This window comes from Falco naumanni, chromosome 5, assembly GCF_017639655.2.
Source record: "Falco naumanni isolate bFalNau1 chromosome 5, bFalNau1.pat, whole genome shotgun sequence".
Taxonomy (NCBI): Eukaryota; Metazoa; Chordata; class Aves; order Falconiformes; family Falconidae; genus Falco; species Falco naumanni.
In genome coordinates this window covers 5684428-5709695 of record NC_054058.1, presented here as the reverse complement: position 1 = coordinate 5709695, position 25268 = coordinate 5684428, and the positions used below count along the sequence as shown (strand labels likewise).

At 46.9% G+C, this 25268-nt stretch overlaps 1 protein-coding gene across 8 annotated transcripts in view; it reads right to left on the bottom strand.

The window, feature by feature from the left end:
* LOC121089196 (limbic system associated membrane protein) overlaps positions 1 to 25268 on the bottom strand; it is a 1018254-nt gene that overhangs the window by 24710 nt on the left and 968276 nt on the right. For all 8 annotated transcript variants that reach the window (XM_040596228.1, XM_040596226.1, XM_040596225.1 and 5 more), the window contains 3 exons: positions 10341 to 10475; positions 6289 to 6409; positions 4770 to 4918 (listed from right to left, as the gene is read on the bottom strand). In XM_040596228.1, the coding sequence (XP_040452162.1) occupies positions 4770 to 4918; positions 6289 to 6409; positions 10341 to 10475 (405 nt within the window). The remainder of the gene's footprint in view (positions 1 to 4769; positions 4919 to 6288; positions 6410 to 10340; positions 10476 to 25268) is intronic.

Below are 25268 nucleotides of genomic sequence, written 5' to 3'. Positions count from 1 at the left end.
TCTCTGTGCTTATGTAGCAACAGGGGACTATTGTTCTGTGAAAGCAGGCTGTTGTGCTGACATGACTTCCTTGTTATTCAGTTTGGTTAAATAACTCAACTCCCCTTTACCTTCTTCCTGCACAGCAGGCTGCAGACTGCACAGCATAAGCAGTAAAAGGAAAGCGCTACGGCCTCATTATCATGCTGCTTTCTATTCAAGGACTCTGCCTCTGTTCCCCCTTGCCCGCTGCTGAGTGCTGCCTTTACTGCTCCATCCTGGCTCATTAGGAGTGTCTCAGCCTTGCCCCCTCTGGCTGTCACCCTAACCACTTTCCTCCTCTCCTGGGGCCTCCCCCACCCCCCATTATTGACAGCCCCTGGGAAAAGACAGGGTTTGCACTGAGAACCACGGAGAGAGATTTCAGCCACAGTCAGGCTCCAAACCCTAGCAGCAACCACCACAAGCATACGCTCAGGTGCAACAAAGCGTGGGCAGAGAGTTGGCAGAAGGGGTGTAAGCGTGTGCACACAGCTAGCACTTGTGGTGGGGCACTCACAAATAATGACAAGTTAGAGGCAAGTGCCAGCTCATCTTAGGAACGTGCCTCTTGCTGCGATCAAAACTGCTGGACTGTAACGATAACTCTACCTGAAGCCTCTCGAGGAGGCAGGGGCAGGATCCTGTCTGCTGCTGCTTCTAATTGGCACGGGCCTTGCCAGCTGCTGCCTCACCCCTGTGTTTTCTTACTCCCTGAAGGGTGTAGAGGATGCAAGCTGCAGAGGATGCAGCAGGGGACCTGCTGAGGTGGCAGTCTCCTATAATTGAGACAATTTCACCAGCTGGGCTGCATAAGGATGTGCAGCACTGCCCTGTTGTCTCCTGTTCTCTCCTCTGGGATGGGCTAGCTCTGCTGGAGGCAGAAGTCAACTGATGTGGATAAGCTTTGCTTTCTTTCCTCTGCCTTGCTAGAATGCACCAGGTGCTGAGCCTGCTTCTGTATGCCTGTAGGGATTTATGTGTGCTTGCTTATACATCACACAGGTGCATGCATATACGCTCATGTACACGTAAACCTATGTATCTGTATGCTTGTACAGCAGATTTGTATCTGGTATATATACACACATACGCTTCTGTATAGTGGGGGTTAAGATACAAATTGTGACTTTTACTCATAATGCTTTTCATAGCACTTTTAGCTGAGTGGAATGGAAAGAAAACGTGTCCCCCTCTCCTAATACACTTAGGGAAAAAAACCCTTTCCCACCAGTTGTGGCAACTCTTTTCACCACTGCTGCTCTGCGATGGCAGCCCTGGCTTGGCTTGGCCTCTCAGTCGGGTAATTCTGAGAGATCTGTGTTCCTTCCCTTTTCCTAGGTCTCACACTGTTTTGTGCTTGGGGATTACAAACCTTGTTGCTAGGCTTTGCAGAGCTGAATCAGCCTACTGCCTCCCTAATGCTGCAAAACACGGTCCTGCCTCCCAGCTCCTCATCTCCACAGATGTGTGACACAGCTTGCCCTCTTGCATGGGCTCTAGTGCTTGTTGAGCCCTTCCACAAACTAATTCACTTCAGTACAACAAAAGGGCTGGGGGGTGGGTGGAAAAACTCGGTTATTTTTCACCAGTGCAGCAGGTTAGACTGGCTCAGCGGGATGTCCACTGAGTACCAGAGTAAGGGAGAAAACAAAAGCATGCGGCAGGGTGAGCAAAAGGAGTGGGCAGGAAAGGACGGCAGCAAGTTATTAGATCAGTTGTATCATCAGACTGTTCCTGAGTACTATCTCTGCAAACATATTCCATATTGCTGCTGGAGACAGGTTCCTGGGTAAAAGAGACCTTTGGTAGGGCCATTTTTATGCTGTTGTAAACTCAGTCTCCAGGAGCAAGGGGTATAAACCTCTCCACCTGCAGCAATCCTGCTGCTACAGCCTTTAAGAAAGATCACTAGCTAGCTATTCATACAGCTCAAGGGAGCTGCTTTTGTATTTTAATGCATCTTCCATCTATGGCATTGACATCTAAAGCACTCAGTCCCTCCTAGAGTTTTTCACTGCTGGCTGAGGTTCCCTGGAATGGTAGCCACCCATTTTTCTCTGTTGCTAAACTGTTCTTTCACACCATTTTGCTAGCTCCCCTTCTGCCCTCCACCTCAGGCAAAACTGCCAGTACCTCATTATTAACTCGCTGGAGGTTTCTTCACTCCTGGCTGCCATTCTTTTTTGCGCTGCAATGGGACACTGAGAAACCAGCACTGCATCTGCCTCCCTAGTGGGATGTTGCCCTACAGTGAGCTCGTTCTGTATTTAAAAAAGAAATAAAATCTCTGACTCTAGGGATAAAAAACACTTCCAACTGTTTGAGTATGTGCTGTACCTTGCAAAAACTTGGCACTGCTTTATTTTTCTGCCTAGGTATGTGACTGAGTGTGCATTATCTTTCAGCTACTGCGTGATCACTACAGCATTCCCCCCCCCCCCCCCCCCCCCCCCCATCTGGGCTTGTAGTTTTTTCCAGCTGCTTGCTTTATCTTTATGAAGCTGGATTCCTTTCACTCATTTCCCCCTGATTTCTTAACCTTAGAAACACCAGCTGTAGACTGCCTGATTTTTTTTTTTTAATTTCTTTCTCTCTTCCACACTAACCAGGAGAACAGAGATTTCCTGAAATAGTATGAAGCAATTGTACACTGAAGAAATAGGGATTAACCAAGAAACAAAAATAAAAGTTATAAACATCCACTCAAGATCATCAAATCTCTCTCAGCTCCTGCACCTCCATTCTTCTGGCCCTTGTGAAGTTCTCTAGCACTGTCTAGCGTAAAGAGGCCTTGAATTTCTAAGCTAAAAATGATGAAGAAAATCCAGCAACTTGAAAGGAGGAAAGTTTTCCCCATACACATCAAAAGGACACTAAAATCGGACCCTCAATGTTCCAAGTCATCTTTAATAGTTGCCACATTTCCTCCTGGAATAGTTAATGGCAACTTTGAAAGATCTCCTTGGATCTCTTATGGGTTCTGCCACTCACTTTATGACCATGGGTAAACCACTTCTTCATTCTGTACCTTACTTTCCTGCTGCAAAACAGTGCTAATAACACTCGCCCATTTCTAAATAACTTGTGATATTAAAATACTAATTTCTAGCAAATCCTTTGAGATCCTTTGGGGTGAAGTTCTGAAGTTACGCAAAATGCTCTTCTAGCAAAACCAAACCCCCCAGCTAAAATCATGCGTGCATCCATACATTATTGAATTTCATCTTATATTTTGTTTCAGTGATGCAGTTCAGCTCATCTGTGTAACAGGAACCAACAGAGAGCACCAAATTTAGAATTCAGCCACAAATAATGCATTCTAAAATTAGCATTACATTAATATCAGCAAGAACAAATCTGGAGTATTTGAAAATTGTGTTCCAGATTGCTGCCTGAGGATTTTATTTGAATCTCATGACAGTCACAAGACCAGGGTGAAAAGACTTTCGAAGTCAAAATTTGCTTTGTGTGCTGCAATGCTACAGGAAATCAAATATATATTATGATAATATCTGTTCTTTAGAAAAAAGCTTCCACAGAATACACCCACATTTTGCAAAAATTCAAACTGCCACAACATAAATCAAGAGGTGGTAAACAAAAAATGCCAATGGATTTATTCTTTTGCACTACATCTGCTAAAAAATAACCAAATGAAAACATTGTTTTTCTGATGGTTTGATTAATCCGACCACACACAGCAGAAACTAGACTAAACTGCATTCCATACCAACACTGCTTTATCCAGTTTCCCCCCCCCTCTTTTTGTTGTTTGTTTCCTGTTTAAAAGGACATGCAAGTTGTGGCCTGAGAGTTTTAATTCAGTTTGGGACTATCAGAGGAATACAGCCCTAAGTCACTTTTGCATCTATGTGTCTGTTCCTATGAGTGGGTCATTCTGCTGCAGTCGGTTTCTGGTGGCAATAACAACGCATGGTCCAAGTTGAGGCCAAGTTTTGGACCTGAAATTGGGAACTGCACTTTCGATACACCACGGTTTGTACATGTGGGTGGGTGGTAGGAGAGGGGCACGGGCTCAGTTTAGGGTCAGGTTTGAATCAGTTGCAAAATCCAGAACCAGCAGGTAACTCTGCTCTACAGTTTGGTCTAGTCCTAACTTCTATCTGTTTACACTTACTAGGACAAACTCAGTAACTGAAAGGTAGCAGGATGAGATCCAAGGAATTTTACTCCGTATTTCATCTGCTGATTGCTTTTCCCTCCATGTTCCCGGTGGCAGGGCCCTTTAAATCATTCTGTCTTTTCCCACTTCTTTCCCTTCCATTTTCAAACTCATTTCTCTTTTTCTTGACTCTCTCTTGTTCTCCTCAGGCTCGGTGGCAAGTTCTCTCCATCTCTCTGAATTACTTGTCATTTCTCAGCTGTCACGGACCCTCTGAGCCCTGGCCTTCTGTGTCCTTATTAAAAGGGCTGTCATTCTAAAAGGTTTTTTGTTTCAGCTTTAAAGCAAACATTTTTTTATTATTTTAACAAAATCTGACTTCAGCAAAGAAAGTCAATGAAAGGGCTTGACTGTAAACCTTTTAATTTGGCTGTGTTTGTGTTTCACGGCAAATATGACCATGTAGGTATCTGAAGCGGGGCACTGCAAGCCAGTTCATGGTGGTTTGAGGGGGTGGGGGGTGGCAAGCAGATGCTTTCCTGAGTTTTGGTTACTCTGGGCTTTTGACACGGCCTGGCCCTTGCGAGAGCAATCTAGACCTCCCTTCACCCTCTCCCATACTTACTGTAAAGGTATAGGCTGGCATTTGTGACTCCCAGCTTGTTGGCAGCCACGCAGGTGTAGTTCCCATAGTGTTCCTCAGTGACGTTGGCCACCATCAGCAGAGACTGGCTCCCCGTGCTCTTTATCTCCAGACCATTGGCGCTGTTTATCCTGGGAAGACAGGCGAAGAGGTGTGTAGTGCAATGGCAGCCGTGTACTTGGAAGGAAATCACTGCCTGGCAGGCAGGAAACCAAAGTCACTCAGCCCAGCTGGCAGGTGAGGATGGAGGGAGGCAGGAAGGAGATGCGAGGAGAAAGAGACCAAAGAAGGCATTGAGGGAAAGCAGGAGGACAGAATGAAAGGGAGAAGGACCACAGTGGGGTGAAATAGCACTGGTAAAGCAGTGGAGAAGCAAGAAAAGCCAAAGGAAAGGGAGGAAGCCTTTACCCAGCAGCAGCTAACACCTGGAAATGGACACACCATGGCCAGCTGAGGGCTCCTCCATAGGTGGCCGAAAGGTTTTCGGTGAGAGACACCGGTTCATGTGTTCCAGTACATGCACGTACCAAAGCTGAGCCACGCCTGAGCCAGGTAAATGCTCAGGTATAAGGGACAGACCCCTTTTATCCTTTTCTCTCACATGCATATCTGGGTGGCTTAGGTCACACAGATGGAGGAATCTTACACTTCAGCAGTTCCTTCCCCTAGATGAAGGTGCCCCAAGTAGCATTACCTACTTGGAGACTAACACTGCCTGGTGGGTTTTTTTTTTCCCCTTCTCTATCATGGGCTATTTAATACATGAACACCATCAGGAAGAAAGCCCTAGTGATGTCTTTATTGGCCCACAACTGACTTAAAGGCAAGAGCTCTTTCACAGCACTATCAAAACTAGCCAGCTGCAACAAGGCTTTTACCATCCCATCCCAGGTTAACTTCAGTAAGTAGTTCCTGTACCTTACCCCTGCGCAGCCACCAATCCCTCACAAGGTTTCAAAGGTTCATCTACTGTTCATGCTGTTTCTTCATACTCTTCAGGCCAGTCCACTCTGCTTCTTGCCTCTGCTGCATCCTTGCCACTCCTACCTCCAGGGTACACTCTCTCACTCTCCTCCCTCTGCTTCTTCCAGGTCTCTCTTCCTTAGCTGCTCCTCTTCCCTACCCCTCAGAGCTAATTAACTACTTAGCAGGAACCAGCCACAGCTGCACATTATCTACATCAGCCAACCCACCGCCCCTGAAGCCAGCCCACAGCTGTATGTTATCAATGATAATTAACTGCCTTCATTCCTCTACAATTCCTCTGCAGAGCTCCATCCTCTGCACTTCTTGCAACATCCCCACTGCAGACAGGGATTGCCTTCTCCAGCCCTCACCATGCTGGCTCTGCTGAGTCTGATGTGACCGTTATGACTTACATGGCTTGTGAAGAGTAATTTGTTTGAGGAGAAGAGTCGGGGAGCATGATAAGTGATTCTTTAAGGATCCTCTATTGAGGGCTAAACAGGAGAGAAGGGAAGAGGCAAGCTACAGGTCTTACCTGGTATCATCTCTGTACCACTCGAAATCAGGTGTGGGCACTGCTGATGCCTCGCACCGGAGTAAGGCTTGTCGTCCTGTGGCCGCTTCATTGCTCTTGGACTCTGTGATGGTGGGAGGGTCTGCAGGAAGGAAACACACGGTCACTTCGCACACTTCCAGGTGGAACAAAACAGTGAAACTGTGTCAGGGCTGGCTTCCTCATGCAAACCATCTTGGCCAGTGGGGGCCCACGGCTGCTGCTTGCTGTGGCACACGCTGCCCGCTCTGCTTCTCTGGAGAATGCTGCTCTTTGAACTCTCCCTAATACACTGCGTTAGCATTGCTCCTTACGCGTGCTTCTCTTTAGCAACACCGAATAAAGTTCTGTCATAAATGCATAGGCATACACAGGGAGAGTTAAGGTTAATGATGGACTTCTGTAATTTATGAATATTTACCTGTGGATCTCTAGTTCACATGGGCTCATCAGAGAGAAGAAGAAGACAGAAAGACTTTATCAAGGGTAAAGGAAGACAGCAACAGTAAAAGGAATAAAGTAGGAATTTAGCACTAGCATGAAAATTATTTTCCATACAACCTCTGTGTCTAATGTCAAAACTATAATAAAGAAAGGAAAGGACCGAGACAACATGTATGAGACAGAAATACATTCATGGCTTAAAAGGGAAGAGCTTTACCAGGAGCTGTGGGTGCAACTTTGAGAGCCAGACCACTTGTAGAGACACTTCCCTTAGTTGTCTAAGGTTACAAATCCTGCCCAGACCTTCCTGGACATCATGCTTTGTCACAGCTTCCAAGAGGGCTTGTTCTGTGTGAAGCTTGCCCTCAGCCCAGCATGGTGCTCCCACCTCTGCTTACTTTGAGCATTGTGCCATGGGCAAAAAACCCCTTGGGGAACATATCGGTGTGTTCCACCTGAGTTAGGTCTTAGTGCTGGCTGGGTGCCAGGTGGGGTAGGCACCAGCATCTTCAATCCCAGCCCCACGTTCAAAATGTTAAGCGACAAGCTTTACATGTTAAAAGGCAGAATTATTTCCACCTGGCTGCTGAGAGGGATCAGGGAATAAGAGCTTTGTCTCTCATCACTAATACTTGCATTCCCTGAGATTACGGGGCTGCGACTCAGACAGCTACTTCGCTGAAACTCAAGTTACCATAAAGCATACTCTGCATGTACAGAGTTCAGATCTGCCATCTGTATCCATCCCAGCACTGAAAGGCCAAAAAAAGAATCAAAATTGATTGTGTCAGTCAAAGAAAAAAATAATTCTGTCTGGAAAATATACAGAAAGAAGTTTGTTTGTGAACACATTAGCCATCTCAATGTGATCCCTTTCCTGACCTTAATCGGGATTTTATGCAGGGCTTTAGGGATATTGCAGTGTGCCCTCTAACATCATAAATATTAATAAGTGTACATAAATAGGATCCTACATTCAAAGGCTGTGGGTTCACGTAAATATTTTAATTTGGAGAGGAGGAGGGGTAATAAAAGGATAGCGAAGGTGATTTTTTTAAGCAACCTTCTTCGATTTTTTGGTTCGAGCAGTCTATCTTCCTGCCGTCTGCGGCAAGACAAACCTTTTCCATTTCACTGAATCCAGCTCAAGAGGTGAGTCACAAGATGAACCAGTACCTCTCTGCGGGCCTAGAAAATTACCCCGGCAGGCGTGAGCTCCCTGGGCGGGCGCCAGAGCGCCCAGCCCCTCACTCTCAGCAGTCCCTGCCTTGGCCACCCTCCTCGGCTTTTCAAAGGACAGCGCCCAGACCGGTGGACTGGCCGTACCCCAGTGGCCACCGCTTTTGTTAAGGCACTGCTGGCCCCGCGGCTGCCCGCTCAGCGAGAGGCGGGATGCTCGCTGCAGTGCTCTCCCAGGAGAAGCGGCAGACGGTGGCTCTGAAGAAACCAGCCTTATCGTACTCAGAAAGCAGCTGCTTGCTGTTGAGGAAGCCAGGAGTGGTTCCCCTTGAGCTGTTTTCCCCAGGCCTCAGTTTCCCTGCCTGTGATGAGCAAGGGCCGTTACTCAGGAAGCCTCACGGTGGTAGTGTGAGACCAAAGCAAAGCGAGGATGCTCTCTCCTGCAGTTTGCGCTGACAAGCTACGAGCTCCACAGCATCAGCGGACGATAAGAGATGGCCAGGAAGCTCCAAAGGTCGAGCAGGTCCCATTTTTCAAATTTACTGTAGTTTTCACACTTCAGCTGCTCGTGGTATAGTTTAAGGAAGCAAGATAAGAAAAGCTGTATGCAAATGTCTAGCTTTCAATCCCCAAACAGGACTGACTTTTCTTCTTGTGCTTGGCCCTCATGACCCATTAGATTTTTTTCCCTTTGTTTCAAAAGCAAAGATCTGTCCTGAAGGAATTTATAAGTTGCTTACATTACAAATTAGGCCACATAATAATATTAAAATAATCCACCAATTTATATTTTCATATATTCCAACAGTAAAAATATTTAAGATCTTACTATAATAAAAATAACAGTTACTATGACTTGAAAGTAAGTAGAAATCAAACATTCTGACTTTATATAAACAATCTGTTTCAACCATGATAAAAGCATCGTTGAAATTATGTTTCACAGAAATATTTGAAAATATTAATTGGTTCTCAGGGAATGTCTTGGGTTTATAAACTCAGCTGTTTTTGACAGGAAAAAAACCTCAACAGTTTTAGTGCAGAAAATCTGCTACTACAGTTTCACATTAATGCCAAATTTGGCCCATGAAGCAGCTGGTACTAAACCACTGCCACCCAATTTCTAAGGGAACTATAAAAAAACTCTGTGGATTCTGAAGATGCTGCAGGGAGCCTATAACCTTGACTTCTAAACAAGACAGACAAGTTGATCTGATGTGATGGCCCAAAGGGAAAGAAAGAGACAAAGAGCAAGAATGGTATTAAGATGTGCTAAAATCACCTGTGGTAGCAAATTAAGACTGGGATGGGCTGAAACACTTGCTGCCGTCAGCTGCCTGCCCTAACCCACTCCCCAAGAGTGCTACCCATGAACCAAGGCCATGCATATGCACCCTGAAACACGTCTGTAACCATCTCCAGTTTCAGTTTGGGTTAATATTCTGGTATGAAAACTGAAGAAGGTCAGGAGAAGATATATCTCCCATTCATCCATCCCTGCTGCAGAGGTATTAGCCTTCAAAGCAAGGAAACAGGGCAGGTAGATGGGGATATTCACTTTAAATCACTCTAGTGCCAAATATGAGCCATACAAATACGGAGATGGACATATACACATGTTGAACCGTAAGAGTAATGGCAGTCTGAAATATCTTGTGTCACTGTGAGAGAAGCATGCTGGCAGAGTGAAGTGGACATCTGTCTAAGCACGTATGGGTGATGTGATCCACGCCCCACTCATACAAGTGTGGATGTAAGCCACAGGTAACTGTGCCTCTCGGTGTTTTAAGGTGGATTGCCGTATCCTTTGGTCAAGCCCCTTTGTGTATTGCATTGATGCACGGAGGGTCTCTTAGAGATGGCTTCATGCTAATGACCTGAAACCAGCATGAAAGTAAAGTTTTTGCACCCTCTCATTAACACGTGCCTCTACTGCACGCCCCCCCCCAGGCCCCTGGGCTGTGATACCCATGTAGGCACTGCTGAGACGGCTGGGTGCGGGCAGGCGTGTGTTTGCTCTGAACCGGCTGAACCATCGTTATCGCTCCTTGCTGCCTTGCTGAAGCTTCTTTTCACGCTACTGTTCTCCTGAATATCAATGAGTGAAAACAAGGCATCGCCAGTGTTTCTGAGGGGAGAGACAGGGGCAACTCACAGCTCCTCTCTTTTTTTCTCTCACACTCTTTTTTCTTCTTTTTTTTTTTTTTTTTTCTTATATATTACCAGGTTTAAGGGACAAACTATACCCTGTGATAAGTGTCTGATTTCAGATAAGTTTCCCCAGTCCTCCCCTCTCTCCATTTAAGATCATACAGTATAAAGCCAGAAAAGTTTCTCTATTTATCCTAAAGTCACCCCTGCCTGTGGGCAAAGCTCTCCCCATTGACCTGCTCCAGTTGCGATGTACTCACAGTTCACAGTGACCCGGACTTGCTTGACGTCTGCTGAAGCAACTTCGTTGGCAGCTTTGCATTCATACTTGCCCGATTGCTCTCGCGTGATCCCTAGGATCTCCAGATACTCTTCCTCGCCTTCAAACTCTCTGCCTGGTAGGATAGAAAAATACAGATGGTAGCTCTGTTAGGCATTCAGTTATGGGAAGCGTTCTGCTTAATTGCTACGGAGGAACAATCACAACAGGGATTCTGCAAATAAACAACAGTCATGAGTGATTTTGAAGTTATTTCAGAAGCCATATCGGCAAGATACTAGCATTTAATTTAGTTATGGAAAACCTGGGTTCTGAGAATTTGGAAGGAAGCATACAAGTGGTACCAAAGCATTGCATCTTAAAGGCTGTCCAGGCCAAGCAGCAAAATCTCCACCACCTGAGACCAGAGTAAGTTCACGGGTGTGATGGCTGAGTACCAGGGAAGGTTAGTCAGCCTGTGGCTGACGGGCTGGTTCAGGGCTAGCTGGGTCCTCAGATGTGGTGGTGTATTGTCAGCACCCTTTTCTCTACTGCCAAACTGTGAAAAATGTCTTTCTGTCTCTGAGAGCAACCACCACCGTGAAGTGTCAAAGTGTCATCAATCAGACCGAGCTACTGTTAACATGGCCAAACTGAGAGAAACAAAGTGTAATTTGATCTGTGGAGACCAATAATCATCACAAATCCCTGATCTACTGTACATACCAAATGACATATTTAAACTGCGCTGCCTCGCTAGCGGAGTCGTGAAAGCAGTGACTTGAGCGCTGGGGTTACAGCCGGGGGCAGGAATCAGGGGAGGTCTGTGGCCTTGCTTTTAATTCACTGTATGACCTTGGGTGAGTCATTCCCTTGCTCCCCCTCTATGAACTGTGGCTAATAGCCCCCCCTCTCCCATCACCTCCTGGTCAGACAAGGGCGGTGAGGTTAACCCATGTAAAACACATTAGAATTGTTGGATGAAAGGTGCCAGGGAGGCATGAAATACTAGGACCAGTATATCTACCCTATTCCTTCAGAAAGCAAAGTATGGATGCTCCTGGGAAGAATTTGAACCACGCTGGCAGCAGTTTAAAGGGAGATGCTTTGCTTCTCCGAGAGGGCTGCAAGCACTGGTCTGCAGCAGGCAAAGCCACAAGCCCCAGTTGCGTGTCTGTATATGTATATAGAAAGTGTCCCCCAGCCGTCAAAGGGTAAAAGCCAGATTTAAAAAAAAAAAAAAAAAAAAGTTCAGCTCGCAATGGCTCCCATTCAGGCTCCTCAGAGAGCTGTCAGGTTTTCCAAGGCAACTCTCTGCCCAGAAGACGTTTTCTGCTCGACAGGTGCCGAGCACTTCTGAAACCCCGCCCATTTTGCATTAAATGCTTGGAGTTGAACTCCATTAAATGATGGAGTTCAAATAGTGCCTGCGAGGACGAGGCTGGTGTCCTTGGCTCTGTGGCACCGTGTGAAGGCCGTGGCTAAGCCATGTCTCTGGCGCTACGTTTCCCGTGGAGCTGCCTGCCGCGAATCCCACCGCAGGGCACAGCCTGCTGCAGCGCGTCGCCCAGGTCAGGCTGGCCACGCACGCTGGCGATGCCAGCTGCATGCATTTCCCTTCTGCATCAAAGGCAGGGACTTCAGCAACTTCAAAATCAGCTCAGAACTATGTCCCTTTCACGATTATTTCTGTGGGGTTTATTTTATTTTTTTTCCCCAGGCAATTTTCAGAACCATTCTAGGGGAAAACCGCCCCCTGTCACGGAGACTCAGCATGAAAACAGCAGCGTCCCTGTATAACGCTCATGTAAAGACAAGGTTTCCCCTCTCTTTCAGTGGGGCTAAGCCAGCAGTTCCTTTTCCAGCTCCTACAAGATGTTCGGGTGAGCTGGAATCTCATTGCGAAGCCTAAAACTTACAGCGGCTTGGCTGCAGGTTTCCACATCCCCTGACTGCCTGCTGAAGGGCCTTACTGCCTGGCAGCAGTGTATTTTACAAGGTAAGGAGGCAAAGCTGGCCCCTGCTGCCCACCCACTGCTCTGGGACACGCGCTCTGTCCTCTGCTATGCTCTAAGGCTGATGCTACGGAGCATCAGTGCAGAAGGAAGCAGGGTGGGATTTTCACAGGTACTTCTTATCTCTGTAAATCACAGGTATGTTAGTGGATCTTAACCCCTGCAGGACTAGAGTTAGGTGAGTCATAGTACTGGAAGGGACTTCAGTCACCATCTAGCCCACTGCCCAGCCTCAAGGCAGGACACATGGGTCATGCCAGGGAGGCAGCCATCTGCTCCCCAGCAGCAGAGGCTCTGCAGCCGCTCCAGACGATCTGTTCCCATGCTTCGCTGTCCTTACCACTGGAGCACTTTCCCTGAAGTTTGACCTGAGTCTCCCCTGCTGCAATTTAAAGCTATTATTTTTGTCTTAGCCACTATAGACAAAAAGAACAAATCATTCCCTCCTTCTCTGCAATAGCCTTTTATCAACTTTTAAATCACTTATGTTCCTCCCTCACTTGTCATCCTTCTTTTTTTTTTTCCATTTTTTTTTTTTTCTGAACATTGCCAGGGTCTTTCAACCTTCCTCTGTAGGTAAGGTTTTTTTAGACCCTTGATCATTCTTGCTCTTTCCTTTTAGACCTCACTGACAAGTTCCCATTTTGTTGGAAGTGCAATACCCCAAACTGAACGCAGCGTTTCGGATGAGGTGTTGCCATGGCTGAACACAGATGAAGAATTGCATCACGACTTCTGCACTGTGCTGCCGTCTGTGCAGTCAATACGTTGTTTGTGTTTTTGCCATAGCGTCGTTCATTTTTGCTTGGGAACTCTTTTAATTCCCAGATATTATCACATACTGCTACCTGCTAATAATGCTCTTTGAAAATCCCACCCCCAATTTCAGCTGACAACCAACACTCCCCTTCTTTCACAGCAGCACTCCCAGTTGGTAGGTCAGCCAGTTGACTGGAAAGTTAATCAGACATCAGGGAAAGACTCACAAAGAAAAGGTTAAAACGTAATTTGCCTCTGCTTTGCAAATCATTTGCTCTGCAATTCTGCCTTGTTTATACACAGGGTTCATTCCAAGTGGGACTTGCTTCTCCTGCAATTTGCCCTTGTCACAAGACTGTCACCGTAATGAAAAGAGGGTTGAGGGTGACTTAACCAGCTCTAATGGAGTGGCACCCTCATTAAGGGTGTTGTTAAATCTGTCTGTCAGAGAACCACATCAGTGGAGCTCCAAAGTATCCTCAAAGGGTATGTACTGTCCTATGGGAAGACGTTTTTCAGCTTCTCCCCTGCACACACACATGCACTCAGAGCCTAAGCCCGTACCATGTCCAGCAGGAGAGCTTTCACAGCTGCGCCAGCCCTTCCCAAGGCACCATGAGCTGCTGGTTTGCCCAGTGCAGCTCTCTGGGAATGAGTGAAAGGGAGGGCTTCTCTTGTAAAGGGCATGCCAAAGGCATCAGTAGGCCCATTCAGCTCCTCATTCCCTTGCTCCAGGACGCAGATAGGAGCATGACACTTCAGGGAAAGTTTCTGTGACAGTCTCTTGCTGAAATAGTGGTAGCACTGATCTTGTCCCTGCACTGGTGACCTGTTTCAACCCTGAGCATCAACATTTTGCTACCAGAACTCGGCTACTCTCACTTGTAAGACTAGCCCTTTTGCTTGCAGCCCTGTCCCCTCTAAGAGTACGTTAACCATTTCCAACAAAAATCATTTATATAAAATTGACGTGTCCTAGTACAGATCAGGGAGAGGGAAGATGTATCATGGTGTGTTAGAAAAATGTCAGATTGTGATATCTTGCACAGAGCTGTAGAGATGTTTTCACTAATTCACCCTGGCAGCCAGATTAGGTGAGTCATATTAATTCTAACCTCTAAGGCAAAAGGGGAACGGGGGGAACAGGAACAGAGCTTTACACACCGAGCGAGTTTACAAACGCTTCTGTGCGGGAGCCAGCTTTGGCAGGGAGCTGATGGTTGTCACTATGCAGTTTATCAAAGCAGGGAGGGAGAAGGCTTGGACAATGCTCTTTGGTACTGATAACAATGAACATATTCTATTAGGTGAAGAGAGGGACTGCCAGCTCCTGGCAAGCGAGCCACTCCATTCCCATTAAAAGAAGATGCTTGCCTTGAGTGTGTTATCCAGGGACGTAATCCTGACCCTACCGCCAAACCTTCCTTACTGACAAGAGTTGTCTCCTGGCTGTTTTGTCTGGTTCAGGACAACCCCTTCCCAGTGAGGAGCCTTCCAGGTTTCCCAGGGCGAATGACCCCACATGCAGCACAGTTCTTCTCATCCAAAAGCATCCCTTCCCACAACTCCAGGAAACCTTCTTCCCTACAGGTTTTTTGCCCTTCACATGCTCATAGTTAACTTGGATTGTTGCTGCAGCCCCATTAAACACCATCTTGCCAAGCTGTAGCTCCTTAACTCTGTCCCAGTAAATCAGAAAGAGAAGCTTTCTGCTCTGGAGGCTGGAGATAGAGGCTACGAGCCTGGGAGGCTTGACAATCAAACCAACAGGGAATGACTCCGAGCAGAGTGAGCCAGGCGGCTGCTGCTGCTCGGAGCTGGCAGAGCCCTTTTTGCAGAGGGATCTGCAGCAGCCGGCTTTGATGTGTGCAGAGGGAAGGCTTTGAAGGCCCGCTTGCCTCCGCCACATTTCCTATCCCCTGGCTTCCTAATTGGACCCAGTAACGTAAATAATGAACTCAAACAGCAAACCTGCTCGGCAATCCTAGCCTGCTGGCAAGAAGCCCCCCTCTCCCCCACCCTTTGGAGATAGCCCTCTACAACCCCACGGAGTCTGCACATTGTCACCCTGTTGGCATGCACAGCAGCCTATGCTCTCGTATATGTATGAGAGAGAGCTACTTAATATGCATATTATATTCTGTGTTTTATGATTATATATTTTATATTTTTAATATATAAAAATCTCACTGTGTGCAGAAACACAGGCTTACACCCTCCCCATGTATTTATGGGTCCTCCCCACCTCCACCCAAATGGCCCCTTACGCTGCCACGCACCATCACTCATTCCTCAAATAAACTCTTCCTTTTCTAGAAATGACACACGCCCAGATGAAAACCCTCTTGCACTGTGTGCAGACAGCCATTTCGGGTAGTCAAGGGACCAGCGATGCCTTCAGCCTTGTGCTCTGCCAAAGAGGCCTTTCCCTTCATGCCCTAGCTCCTTACATCTCCAAAGGGTAAGCTAGTTTGCAGAGGTTGCAGCCACATTTTGCTCTGTCCTCTCCTGTCTGTCCATCCAACACTGGGCTCCTTCTTGTGCAGAAATTACTATATTTTTTTTCTCTCTCTCTCTCTCTCTCTTTTTTTTTTTTTTAATACTTTTGTGGTCTTAAACTAAACTGAAGTTCAGACCTACTGAAAGTATCTGTTTGCATTTGGTATGTGGAGAAAGAGATCAGATACCCTGCTTCTGTGTTTGTTTTCCTTCCAAGCCTCTTTGTAGTTGTGAGCAGAAGGGGTTATGCATCTTTGTTGGGCCCTCTTCTGCCTAAAACAAGATGCAAGAAGATAAAAAAGATTGCAAATCAATAAATACCATTTGAAGTTTTGTGTGTAGCAACTTGCAGTGCCGAACTGCAGGTTTTGTTCTCTCTGCACTCTCCATTTATTGTTTAAAGTTTTGCTCACCTAACTTCCCTCCTTCCCTCTGCACCTTACATTCCCTAGGAACAGGCTTCTGAAAGACAAGAATAGCTAAGGGAGCCTTTGACATAATTTTTTTTGTTTTACCTACAGCTGGGATATTATTTTTTTTAAATTCAAAACTTTGAAGTTTTCATTTATCAGTCTCTGTCTCCTCAGCCATCACAGATTCCAATGAGCTTTGCAATTTTTTTTGTCCCTTCGTTGAAGAGGCTTGTTTTTAGCAAAGAGATCAGTGGAGAGCAGCAGATGGTGGATGAGCAAAGGGATAGCTTGTGCTACAATGCTACAGTGTGGAGGGAAGGCAGAAAAAACTAGCGTGGCATGGGAAGTGGTGAACACGGGGAAGCATTTTTCTCTTTAGAGCAAGAGAAAAATAGATGGAGAAAAATAAGAGGGGGAACGAATGAATGAAGAGAGGGACAGTGGCTGGGAGAGAGAAACACAGTGACATTCTTCACAGTGGCAAGAGAAAAGAGAAAATGGTAGTCAGCTACTGACAAAGAGAAACACACTGAGACAGAGCGAGTGAGAAAGACAGGAGGCGAGACGGTGGCAAACAGAGAGATGTACGGCACGGAGAGAGGCGCAGACGTCCCTTGTGTAAAGGGAGCCATGAAATAACAACTGCCAGAGGGACAGGAACAGAGGGGTCACATGTAGTAAGGCAGTAATTACTCTGTTTAAGCAGCAAGGCACAGCAGGGTATTTATTGTTTAAGCTGGCCTCATGCCTCCCATGCCCTTAGGTCTGTAGCTATTACACATAAACCAAAAAACTAGTGCAGTGCCAGGGAGGGCTCTGGCCTGGCTCTGGCTTCATGAATGAGAATGAGTCAGATCAGAAGGAAACACCCTGGCATGGGTTCCCCTGGCATTCACGGGACCTTGCTCATCAGCAATCGCATTTTCTCCTTACGTGCAAAGCTGGCTGCCGTGCCCCCCCAGCCAAGGACTGCGCCCGAGGAGCTCCCCGGCTGGGGCAGCACGGGCGCCTGCTGGCACAGCTGGGGTTAAGAAAGCCTGTGACTTTTGTGGGGACTTTCTCCCCAAACCCCACACATCTAGCATGCAAATAAAACTTTCCAGGTTGAAAGCAGCCTCCCCAGACTGAAGGCTGGCTCTGTGCTCTCTCTAGAGGGACAGTGCTGACCAAACCCAGCGGGAGAGACCACTTGGGACGACTTGCTGTCGCTGATGTCTCTGCCCAGGAGCTGGAAGCCAAGAGCTGACAGCTCAGACGCAGCTTGCATCCCGGCCATGGGTGCGTGTTGGGGGGGGCTGTCTGCTTGAAGCAGCCACAGCGGGTCTGCTGCATCTCTGAATTTCCACCCCCTCTTCACTCATATTCATAAATGACCACTAAAGGTCATCACACTCTCTCACACACAACCCTGAGTGTGGGCATGGAGCAGGTGTGCAATATACTACTGCATCTCAGCAACTGATTAGATTTTCCATTGAAAATCCACACGTGAACACAAGAAAGAAAGGGAACCACCCCCTGAAACAAAATACAGCCCTGCTTCAGGTCAAAGCCTTCTCTTTCACCAGTGGTTTGCTTCTGCTCTTTCCTGAACCAGAGGAAGGAATTAATGTTCCGTCTGAACTTGAGATACAATTCTTAAAAAAATGATCTAATGTCAAAGAAAATGACATTTTTAAACTTTTTTTTTTCAAAATTACTTGCTGAACTTAGCCCAAATTTGCTAACAATTTTTTAATGAACACAAACAGCATTTTTTTTGATAGATGAATTTGCTCTTGCACAAAATTTGGCTGTGATGCCAATGTGTAAAGTCAATTACGAACCATGAGCTAAATTAAGTCATCTAATGTCACAGCTACAATATTATACTCCCTAAATGTTGCATGCTGCAATGTGAGTTGTCATGACTATGCTACCAAATATCAAGGCTTAATTCTACTGCCAAGAAAATGACATATAAACATGAATGAACCAATAGTTGCACTGTTTCTGCATCCCTGAATTTCTGCCTGCTGCCTTTTGGAGGTTACTTTGCAGCAACGTGAGTTAGAAGGGTGGCATCAGCTAGATGAACCACGGAGATGGCACCAGCTCTTTGAGTGTCTTACGAAGACAGGAGCTGGCAAGTCCCCAGGGCTGAGGGGGACCATGCTGGAGCAGCTAATAAAACAGAGGTTGAAAACAGGAGCTCTGACAAAGAATGGCAGCCGAGGCACGGGGGTTATTTGATGTGCACACATGGATGGCAGCACACCAATCTCTCACTCCCAGCAGTGTGGTCAGCTCTGCTGGGAGCTGCGCCCTCTTCCTCCACCACTTACAAAAAGATGATGGGCCAGTGGTTGCCCCTGGCAAGAGTAACAGTGGAGGGGGGGGAGATAAATCGGTGTTTGTTTCCTCACCTGTGTTAAGCACAGGAAGGTAATGCAAGCCGAGAGCTGATGCAGGGGACTGGGTTTTCTTGCACATCATGGAAACCTATGAAAGGCAATTAAAATACAACAGCAAGCAGTCAGCCGTTCCAGCCTTCGTTGACTCTGTCAGCTGGTTTCCTTTCATTTGGCCTCACGTACTCCTTTCGCTGCAAGTTCTCCCATTCTGGACAAAGCACTTAGGCTGTCATCGTTGTACAGTCTGGAGACAAGTTCTTCCTCAGAGACCCAAGGCCAAAGAAAAGATCACCAGCAGCAAGTCCCATCTGGGGCAAGGTCCACAAGAAGCCAGCCTGAATTTGTTTCTGTCCTGCCAGTGAAGAGCAGGGACGGACTGCAATGTAGTCTCTAGTTTAATTCCACAAATCCTTAGGTCAGTCCCAGACCTGAGGGAAATCTCATGTGATGACACTCAGTGGTACAAACTGTGCCGGTCTGTCAATCTAGGAACTATAGGGTTGGTCTGTGCTTGGTGACATCTTTAAAAATCCTTGTTATGTTCCTTACAAGAGTGTTGTGTCTCCCGTAGAGCAAGACGTGCTCAATATACTATTGTGCTAGAGTCAGTGGCTCGCTTTTGTAGGCATCCATGAAAAGGTTTCCCTGTTTTTAAATATAATGGGTTCGTTCCCTTCTGTCTTATGTCTGCTCATACTTCTTGGGATGAGGGAGTAAGAATGAACCCAGAACTTCAATCCAACTTAAAAATTACCAAAAATTTTAAAATTCCCAACTTAGCCCATATAATTCCATCCTTTTACGTTTCAAACTTGGAAGAAGGCTTGAGAAATTATGAATTGGCCCTGATTTACCTGAAATGGGAAAACCCATTACTTTAGAAGCTTGCACATTGCTGTGGCTCTTTCTCTGCAAGCTGGAGGCAAACATTTCACGGCCAGATCACACAGCCCCTGAACCTCCTGTGCTTCTGCAAGATGGCAGTTCCTGTAGCGCATCCCTGTTTCCAGTGAGGCTACTCTGAACACCGAGTTTACAACTAAAACCTAAACAACCAGGATTTCCGTATCAGCCTGGATCTTGCCACTGATCTTTTACAGAGCTATAGTTTTCAACTGAGGAAATGAGGTCAAAGAGCTAAGCCACCCCTCAGCAAGATTTACCCTTTCAAAAACATGTCAGTGTGTTGTGATGCCTGGCGCCAATATTTGTATAGGTGGATTAGCTCCCTGAAAAATCGTTTTGTTTGCTTTTCTGTTGACCACTCTCCTTGCTGCAATGTTTCTCAATTAGATCCAGCACAGTGACTGCCTGACACCATCTCCCGTATATCTGCTCCTGGTAGAAGGAGCAAAGGGGCTGTTCTCCAGGGAGCACAACAAGGGATCAGGAGATGAGGCTAAATGGCTGGTTTTAGGATTGAGCAGGCATGAAGCACTGCCAGGTATCAAAGCAAGGATCACAGAGGTTTTGAGGCAGGGTGGGGTGTGTTGGGAAGATATTGTCTGGGCTCACATGCTGCAGGGACTTCTGATCAATTGGGCTGGCTCCTGTGATATTATCATCTGCAGTTGATTCATAGCAACAGTGGTCCAGATAAATGATTGCTTCAGTCCAGGATATTTAATTCCTATGCTGTTAGCCACTCCCTTGCTTTCCAAAGAATCAGGAGTCTCTCTCTGTCAACCTCTCAAGGAACTGACTGCAAAGGAGGAGGAAGGCATCTGCTCTGTGACTAACATCGCAGCTTGTACAGCCCTACAGGGCAGGCAAGCGGAGAGGAAATACAGACCCGGACTTTGAGCTCTTTCAGCTCCCTGGTGCAACTCCTACCACAGAAAGTGCGGTTTGTTGGCCACCAGCACTAACTATTGCAAATCATGGCTGTGAGGCAGAGGTGCTCCACCAGGGATACGGGAAAAAGGCGAGGGTCATGAGAAAGGGAGAAGGCAGAAAACAATAAGTAGAAGAAAGAGTTTCCAAACCAACTCCTTTCTGACTTCTTTCAGCTTACACCCTCAGTTAGGGGTAAGGAAGGGCCCGGAGGGCAAACCAAAAAGATATTTCATTGCCTTTATCCCAGCTCCCTCGTATTCTTTCTTGTAGTGATATTTACAGAAGACTTCCAACTGTAACACTGCTGGCGTGAGAACACCATGGCCAATCATACCAATAAAAAGTGCCTCACTGGGCTTCACCTCTCTGTATCCACCTGTCACTGCCAAGGACAGGAATGCACTTCGTTCTCCCCTCCCAACCGCCCAGATACATTTGTCTCCTCTGGGGAGAAAGATGTTTTGCTCTGACAGGAGCCTCTAGGTCCTACAGGAGCCAGATGCAGCCCAAAGACTCAAGAAAGCTGGGAAACCATGAATTTTACGCTGAGGGCTCGCTGGCTCCTTTCCGCAAAGCTCCTGAAGAGGCAGGAGTCCCATCAGAGCGCCTTTGCAACTGCACACCAGTGAGAGTTTTACTGTAACTGAAACAGCAGTTGTTCTAATTAAACCAACACAAAGTGGACCACCTTAATCACCAGCATGATTTCATCTTCCTTGAGGAGTGAGGGGAAGAGGAATCAAAACTGGTAAAGAGGGGGAAGAAGGGGAAATGTGCTCAGTCCCTTTTCCTGCCTCCTTAATTTAGAGCACTAAGTGATGTCTCTCATCTCTGCAAAGATTAATGTGAGCTTCTGATGGCATGTTTTATTAAATGGTTATATAATAATTAGTGCTTGAAAGCAGGGTTTCCAAAAGCCACTAAATGCTTTAATGGGACAAGACCCAGTGGCTTTCAATGTCATTTGTGCTTCCGAGTCACTCAGGTGCACTGGAAAGCTTCACCTCTACTCCCGTATTCAAATCAGTGCCTCATTTACTCCATCAGCACGACCTTGCCAGGCTATGTGGAAGAAACTAGGGGCAGGGATGAAAGCCACGAGCCCTCCAGGGACTGCATCTGTGTTTCCTCAACCTTGGGTGGAGGGAGGAGGTGCTGGCAACGTGTGGCCTGAGCAAGAAATCCATCAGCTGAGGAGCAAGTACCCAGACACCAAGGACACCTGAGGAAATAACAGCATGGTAATTCCCATCCCGACTCTCCCAAAGCCTGCAGCGGGGAGGCACATCCATCCCTGAGATGAGACATGCCAGCAGACCAGGTAGAAATGCTGCTGGCAAGCCAGGAGGCCAGTGGGCCAAAGCTTAATAGGAAAACAGCAGTGATTTGTCTCCACCACTATTTATGTTTCAAGCACATGACAGGCTGTCAGTGGAAGTGAGTGCTGCTAAATTTACTGCTTCTCAGATCTCTGCCACTGTTGCATACTTGACAAGTCACTTCATTTGAAGGGCTAGGTGTTGGGCTGGACTTTCCTCCCTCAAGCTCCTTCAGTGAAAACCACAAACCAGTTATCTTTACACTGCAAACTCTTCCCCTTGGGGGCTATGTTATCAGGGTGTGAGTTTAGAGAAGAGGGATGTTCCCAGCATATTAATTTTTAACCCCGATAGATGCCAGTCTTGTTCTGGGCCACTTGACTGCAGATGTGTGTCTGACAAGACACACATGACTGAACCAAACTAATAACAGCTGGGTTACAGGGCTGGGTGTTCAGAGACAGAGAACGTGAGAGCATGGCGAGCATGGGCGAGTACCAGCTGGGCACGCGGGCGAGAGCTGCCAAGCATCGTAAGAAGAGCAGTGCGAAAGCTCGTGGGGATACCAGAAGAAATGCAGGTGGCTGAAAGAGTACACAGGAACTACACGCGTGTAGTGCATGTGCATGGGTGGTGCAAAAAATACACGTGGAAACACGGGTGTGGGACTGGAAGTGTGACAAAGCATTAGCCTGAGGGTGTGCATGGGGGAAGGATGGCAGGCAGGGAGTGAGGGTGAGAGGCTGCGTGCAGGGGTGTGCCTGCGGTGTTGCGTGTAGAGCTGCACGTGACGTGGGAGTGGGCGCTCCTCTGTTGCCTCTCTTTTTCAGAGGACTGCAGCTCTGAGTGCCATTTGCCTCCACTGTCCCAAGCGTTGCATGCTGCTGGCATCCATGCAGCCTCACGGACACCCGCGACAGAACACCTTTTGGCCGGCGGGACAAGAGAAGAGATCTCATTAATGGCTGAAAACTTGTAATGGCTGGTTTCAAACACTCCTGGAAAGCAGCAGAAGTGGAGGGAGGCTGCTGTTTGAAACTCCAGACCTTCCTTTTCTTTTCCTAACTTGTCCACATCGTGCTGCAAACACCTTGTTGTAGGGCTCTGGTCTTAGCTACATAGAAGCTGCTCCCTGCGTTACACAGCTGCGCTGCTGGGCAGCACCACATCCCAACTGCTCTCACTCTCCTTTTGGACAAGGTTGTCAGGTATATGATGTTATGAAAAGACAGACAAAGGGGACTGGGCACATCCTCCCGCCCCAACCACTCCTTTCTTGCTTCTATACACAGTGGAGCTCTGCTTTCTCCCGCACATACTCTTGATGACATGCAGAAGATGCTTTCGTTCTGTTCTCTCACGTGCTGTCAGCAAGCCACACACGTGCACACACGCAAACACAAAACCCTACACGGAGTGCCACGCAGAAGCAGGACACATCCTCTTTTTTCCTGTCAGAAGGATGCAGGACGACTGCAGTTCTCTATCAGCCCTTTAGGAATCCGCTCCGCTTGCTTTTCCAGTGGTGCAGGCCAGAGGCCCTTGTTCTGCAATTGCGCCGCATAGTTTATATGATTAAATGTAGCATCTGCAGCTATATTAGCTGGGCTAATAGTGACAAGTGCTATCAATCCTCATACTTCAGTGAATAAACTGATCACCGGCTGGGGACAGAAATCTCCCCTTGTCTCTCATCACCATAATGTACAAACTGGATGCTTTATGTGGGTTTCATGCCGCCGTACACACAAACCAAGGCTGCAAATGGGCCACTTCTCTCTCTCCTGGCAGTTTACAGTGCTGCAACACCGGACTGCACTGACAGCAGGCGTCCTGACTGCCAGCACAGTATGCAGCATCCAGTCACCCCTCCTTCTACTGCAGCACTTTCTTCTTCTTCACCAGCTTTGCCACTGGAAGCATGGGCAACGGCTTGTCAATACTTCGCCCTTGCTCTGCTGACCTGTGGATCATACCGATACGCTGACAAACACTGTCTCTTTAGAAAACAGAAAGAGTGGACGAAGGGAAACAGAGAAAGGTGGAGTTGGTGAGTTAGAGACTGACAAATAACTTTGGGTATCTTCTTTCTTTGGTTCACTGCTTTCCAAGCAACATCACAGACATTTTTATGAGCGGCTCATCCAAGGCTGCTCTAAATTTTACTGGGGGTGGGAGAAAAACACGACAATCACGCCTTCCCACCTGGCCTCCAAGGACCAGGAATTCATCCACAGCAATCATCCATGCCCCGTGGACTGAGGTCCTCTGACACTTTTACTGGGTAATAGCCCCTCTTAATAATCCAGCCATCCAATCAAATTCCTTTTTATCACCTCTCCAACACTAATACTCCACCTGAGCACTGGGTATAGGTGAGGACTCAGTGGGAAAAAAAAAAAATAATCCTGCAACTTCTAACCATAAGTTATTGAAATAATATTTAAAAAAAAAGGTTTTCAAACCCTCTCTCCCCAAACACTTATTTCCTTATTTCTCAGCTGCTTTCAAAACTGCTGTCCTTGTATTTCTAAGTCCAGCATTCCAAATGGGATGCTGGGTTTGATTAAAACAACTTCCTGGCTTATAGGTTATGTCAATACCCTGGTGGGACTTTATGCCACTAATCTCAGCAGTCTGCGATTGCGGAACAGATGAAGGAGGGGAGGAATGTTAACTACATTAAAATGGCAAATTCACCTGCAGACTGTATTTTTTCACTGCTTCAGGAGCAGAAGGTCCTGAGACAGCCCAGGCAGTATAAGCTTGCATTTACAGGTGGGATTGCAACAAGCAGGAAGGAGAAGGAAGGGGAGAGAAGGAAGGAGAATGGAGAAAGGGGAAGAACTGGCAAGAGAACAACAAATTTTTAAAAAGTGACATATCGAAGATAGATTGTGAGGCACAAGTCTTCAGGAAAAGGACAGAAAAGGTAATAGATAAGGAAATGAGAAACAGAGCATGAGATATAGATGAAAGGTTAATTAAAAAAAAGCGAGGGGGTGTAGAGGGTTAGGGCAAGCAAGCAGAGCTCTGAGCAAGGTGGATCACCATGGGAAAGCAGTGGTGAATGCAGTTAGTGCTGGGTGGGAGTACAACATACAAGGGGGTAACTAAGAAGATGTATAACAGGCATATTGATCTGTGGTAAGCAATTTCACTGCCCACAGGCAATACCAAGCTGTTGGCAGTATCGCTAAGAGCCTCAGACACTTAGATGGTGTGTATGCACGCACTGGACGTACAAGTAGGAAGAGAGGTAGTTCCCACAATGTTTGATAGCGAAGGCTTGGGACAGAGTGGGAATGTTTGGTGCTGACTCCTGCTCCTTACTTTCCTGCTTCACTTCATTAAAGGCAGATAAAATACCCAATTAACCACCATCCCATTCCTAAGAAAGCAAGTGCTCTCATTGCTACCTTTTCAAATACAGGTAAGTCCCCTAGAAGGTCTCAGTTAATAACATGCTCCATGTTACGAGACAGTCTGGGACTCATGGATCAAAAAGGCAAGGAAGAAGCCATAGTGACAAACCTCAGATAATCCCAGCACTGCAGGAAATCTAGAAGATAATCTGCAGCACTTTCCATGTAGCCCTGGAAGAGCTCCCATGCATTTCTTTTCCTCTTCTTCCCCTAGGCTCTTTCCCTAGGCTGTGAACAAACCCTGGTCTGCACAGAGGCCAGTGTAGCTGC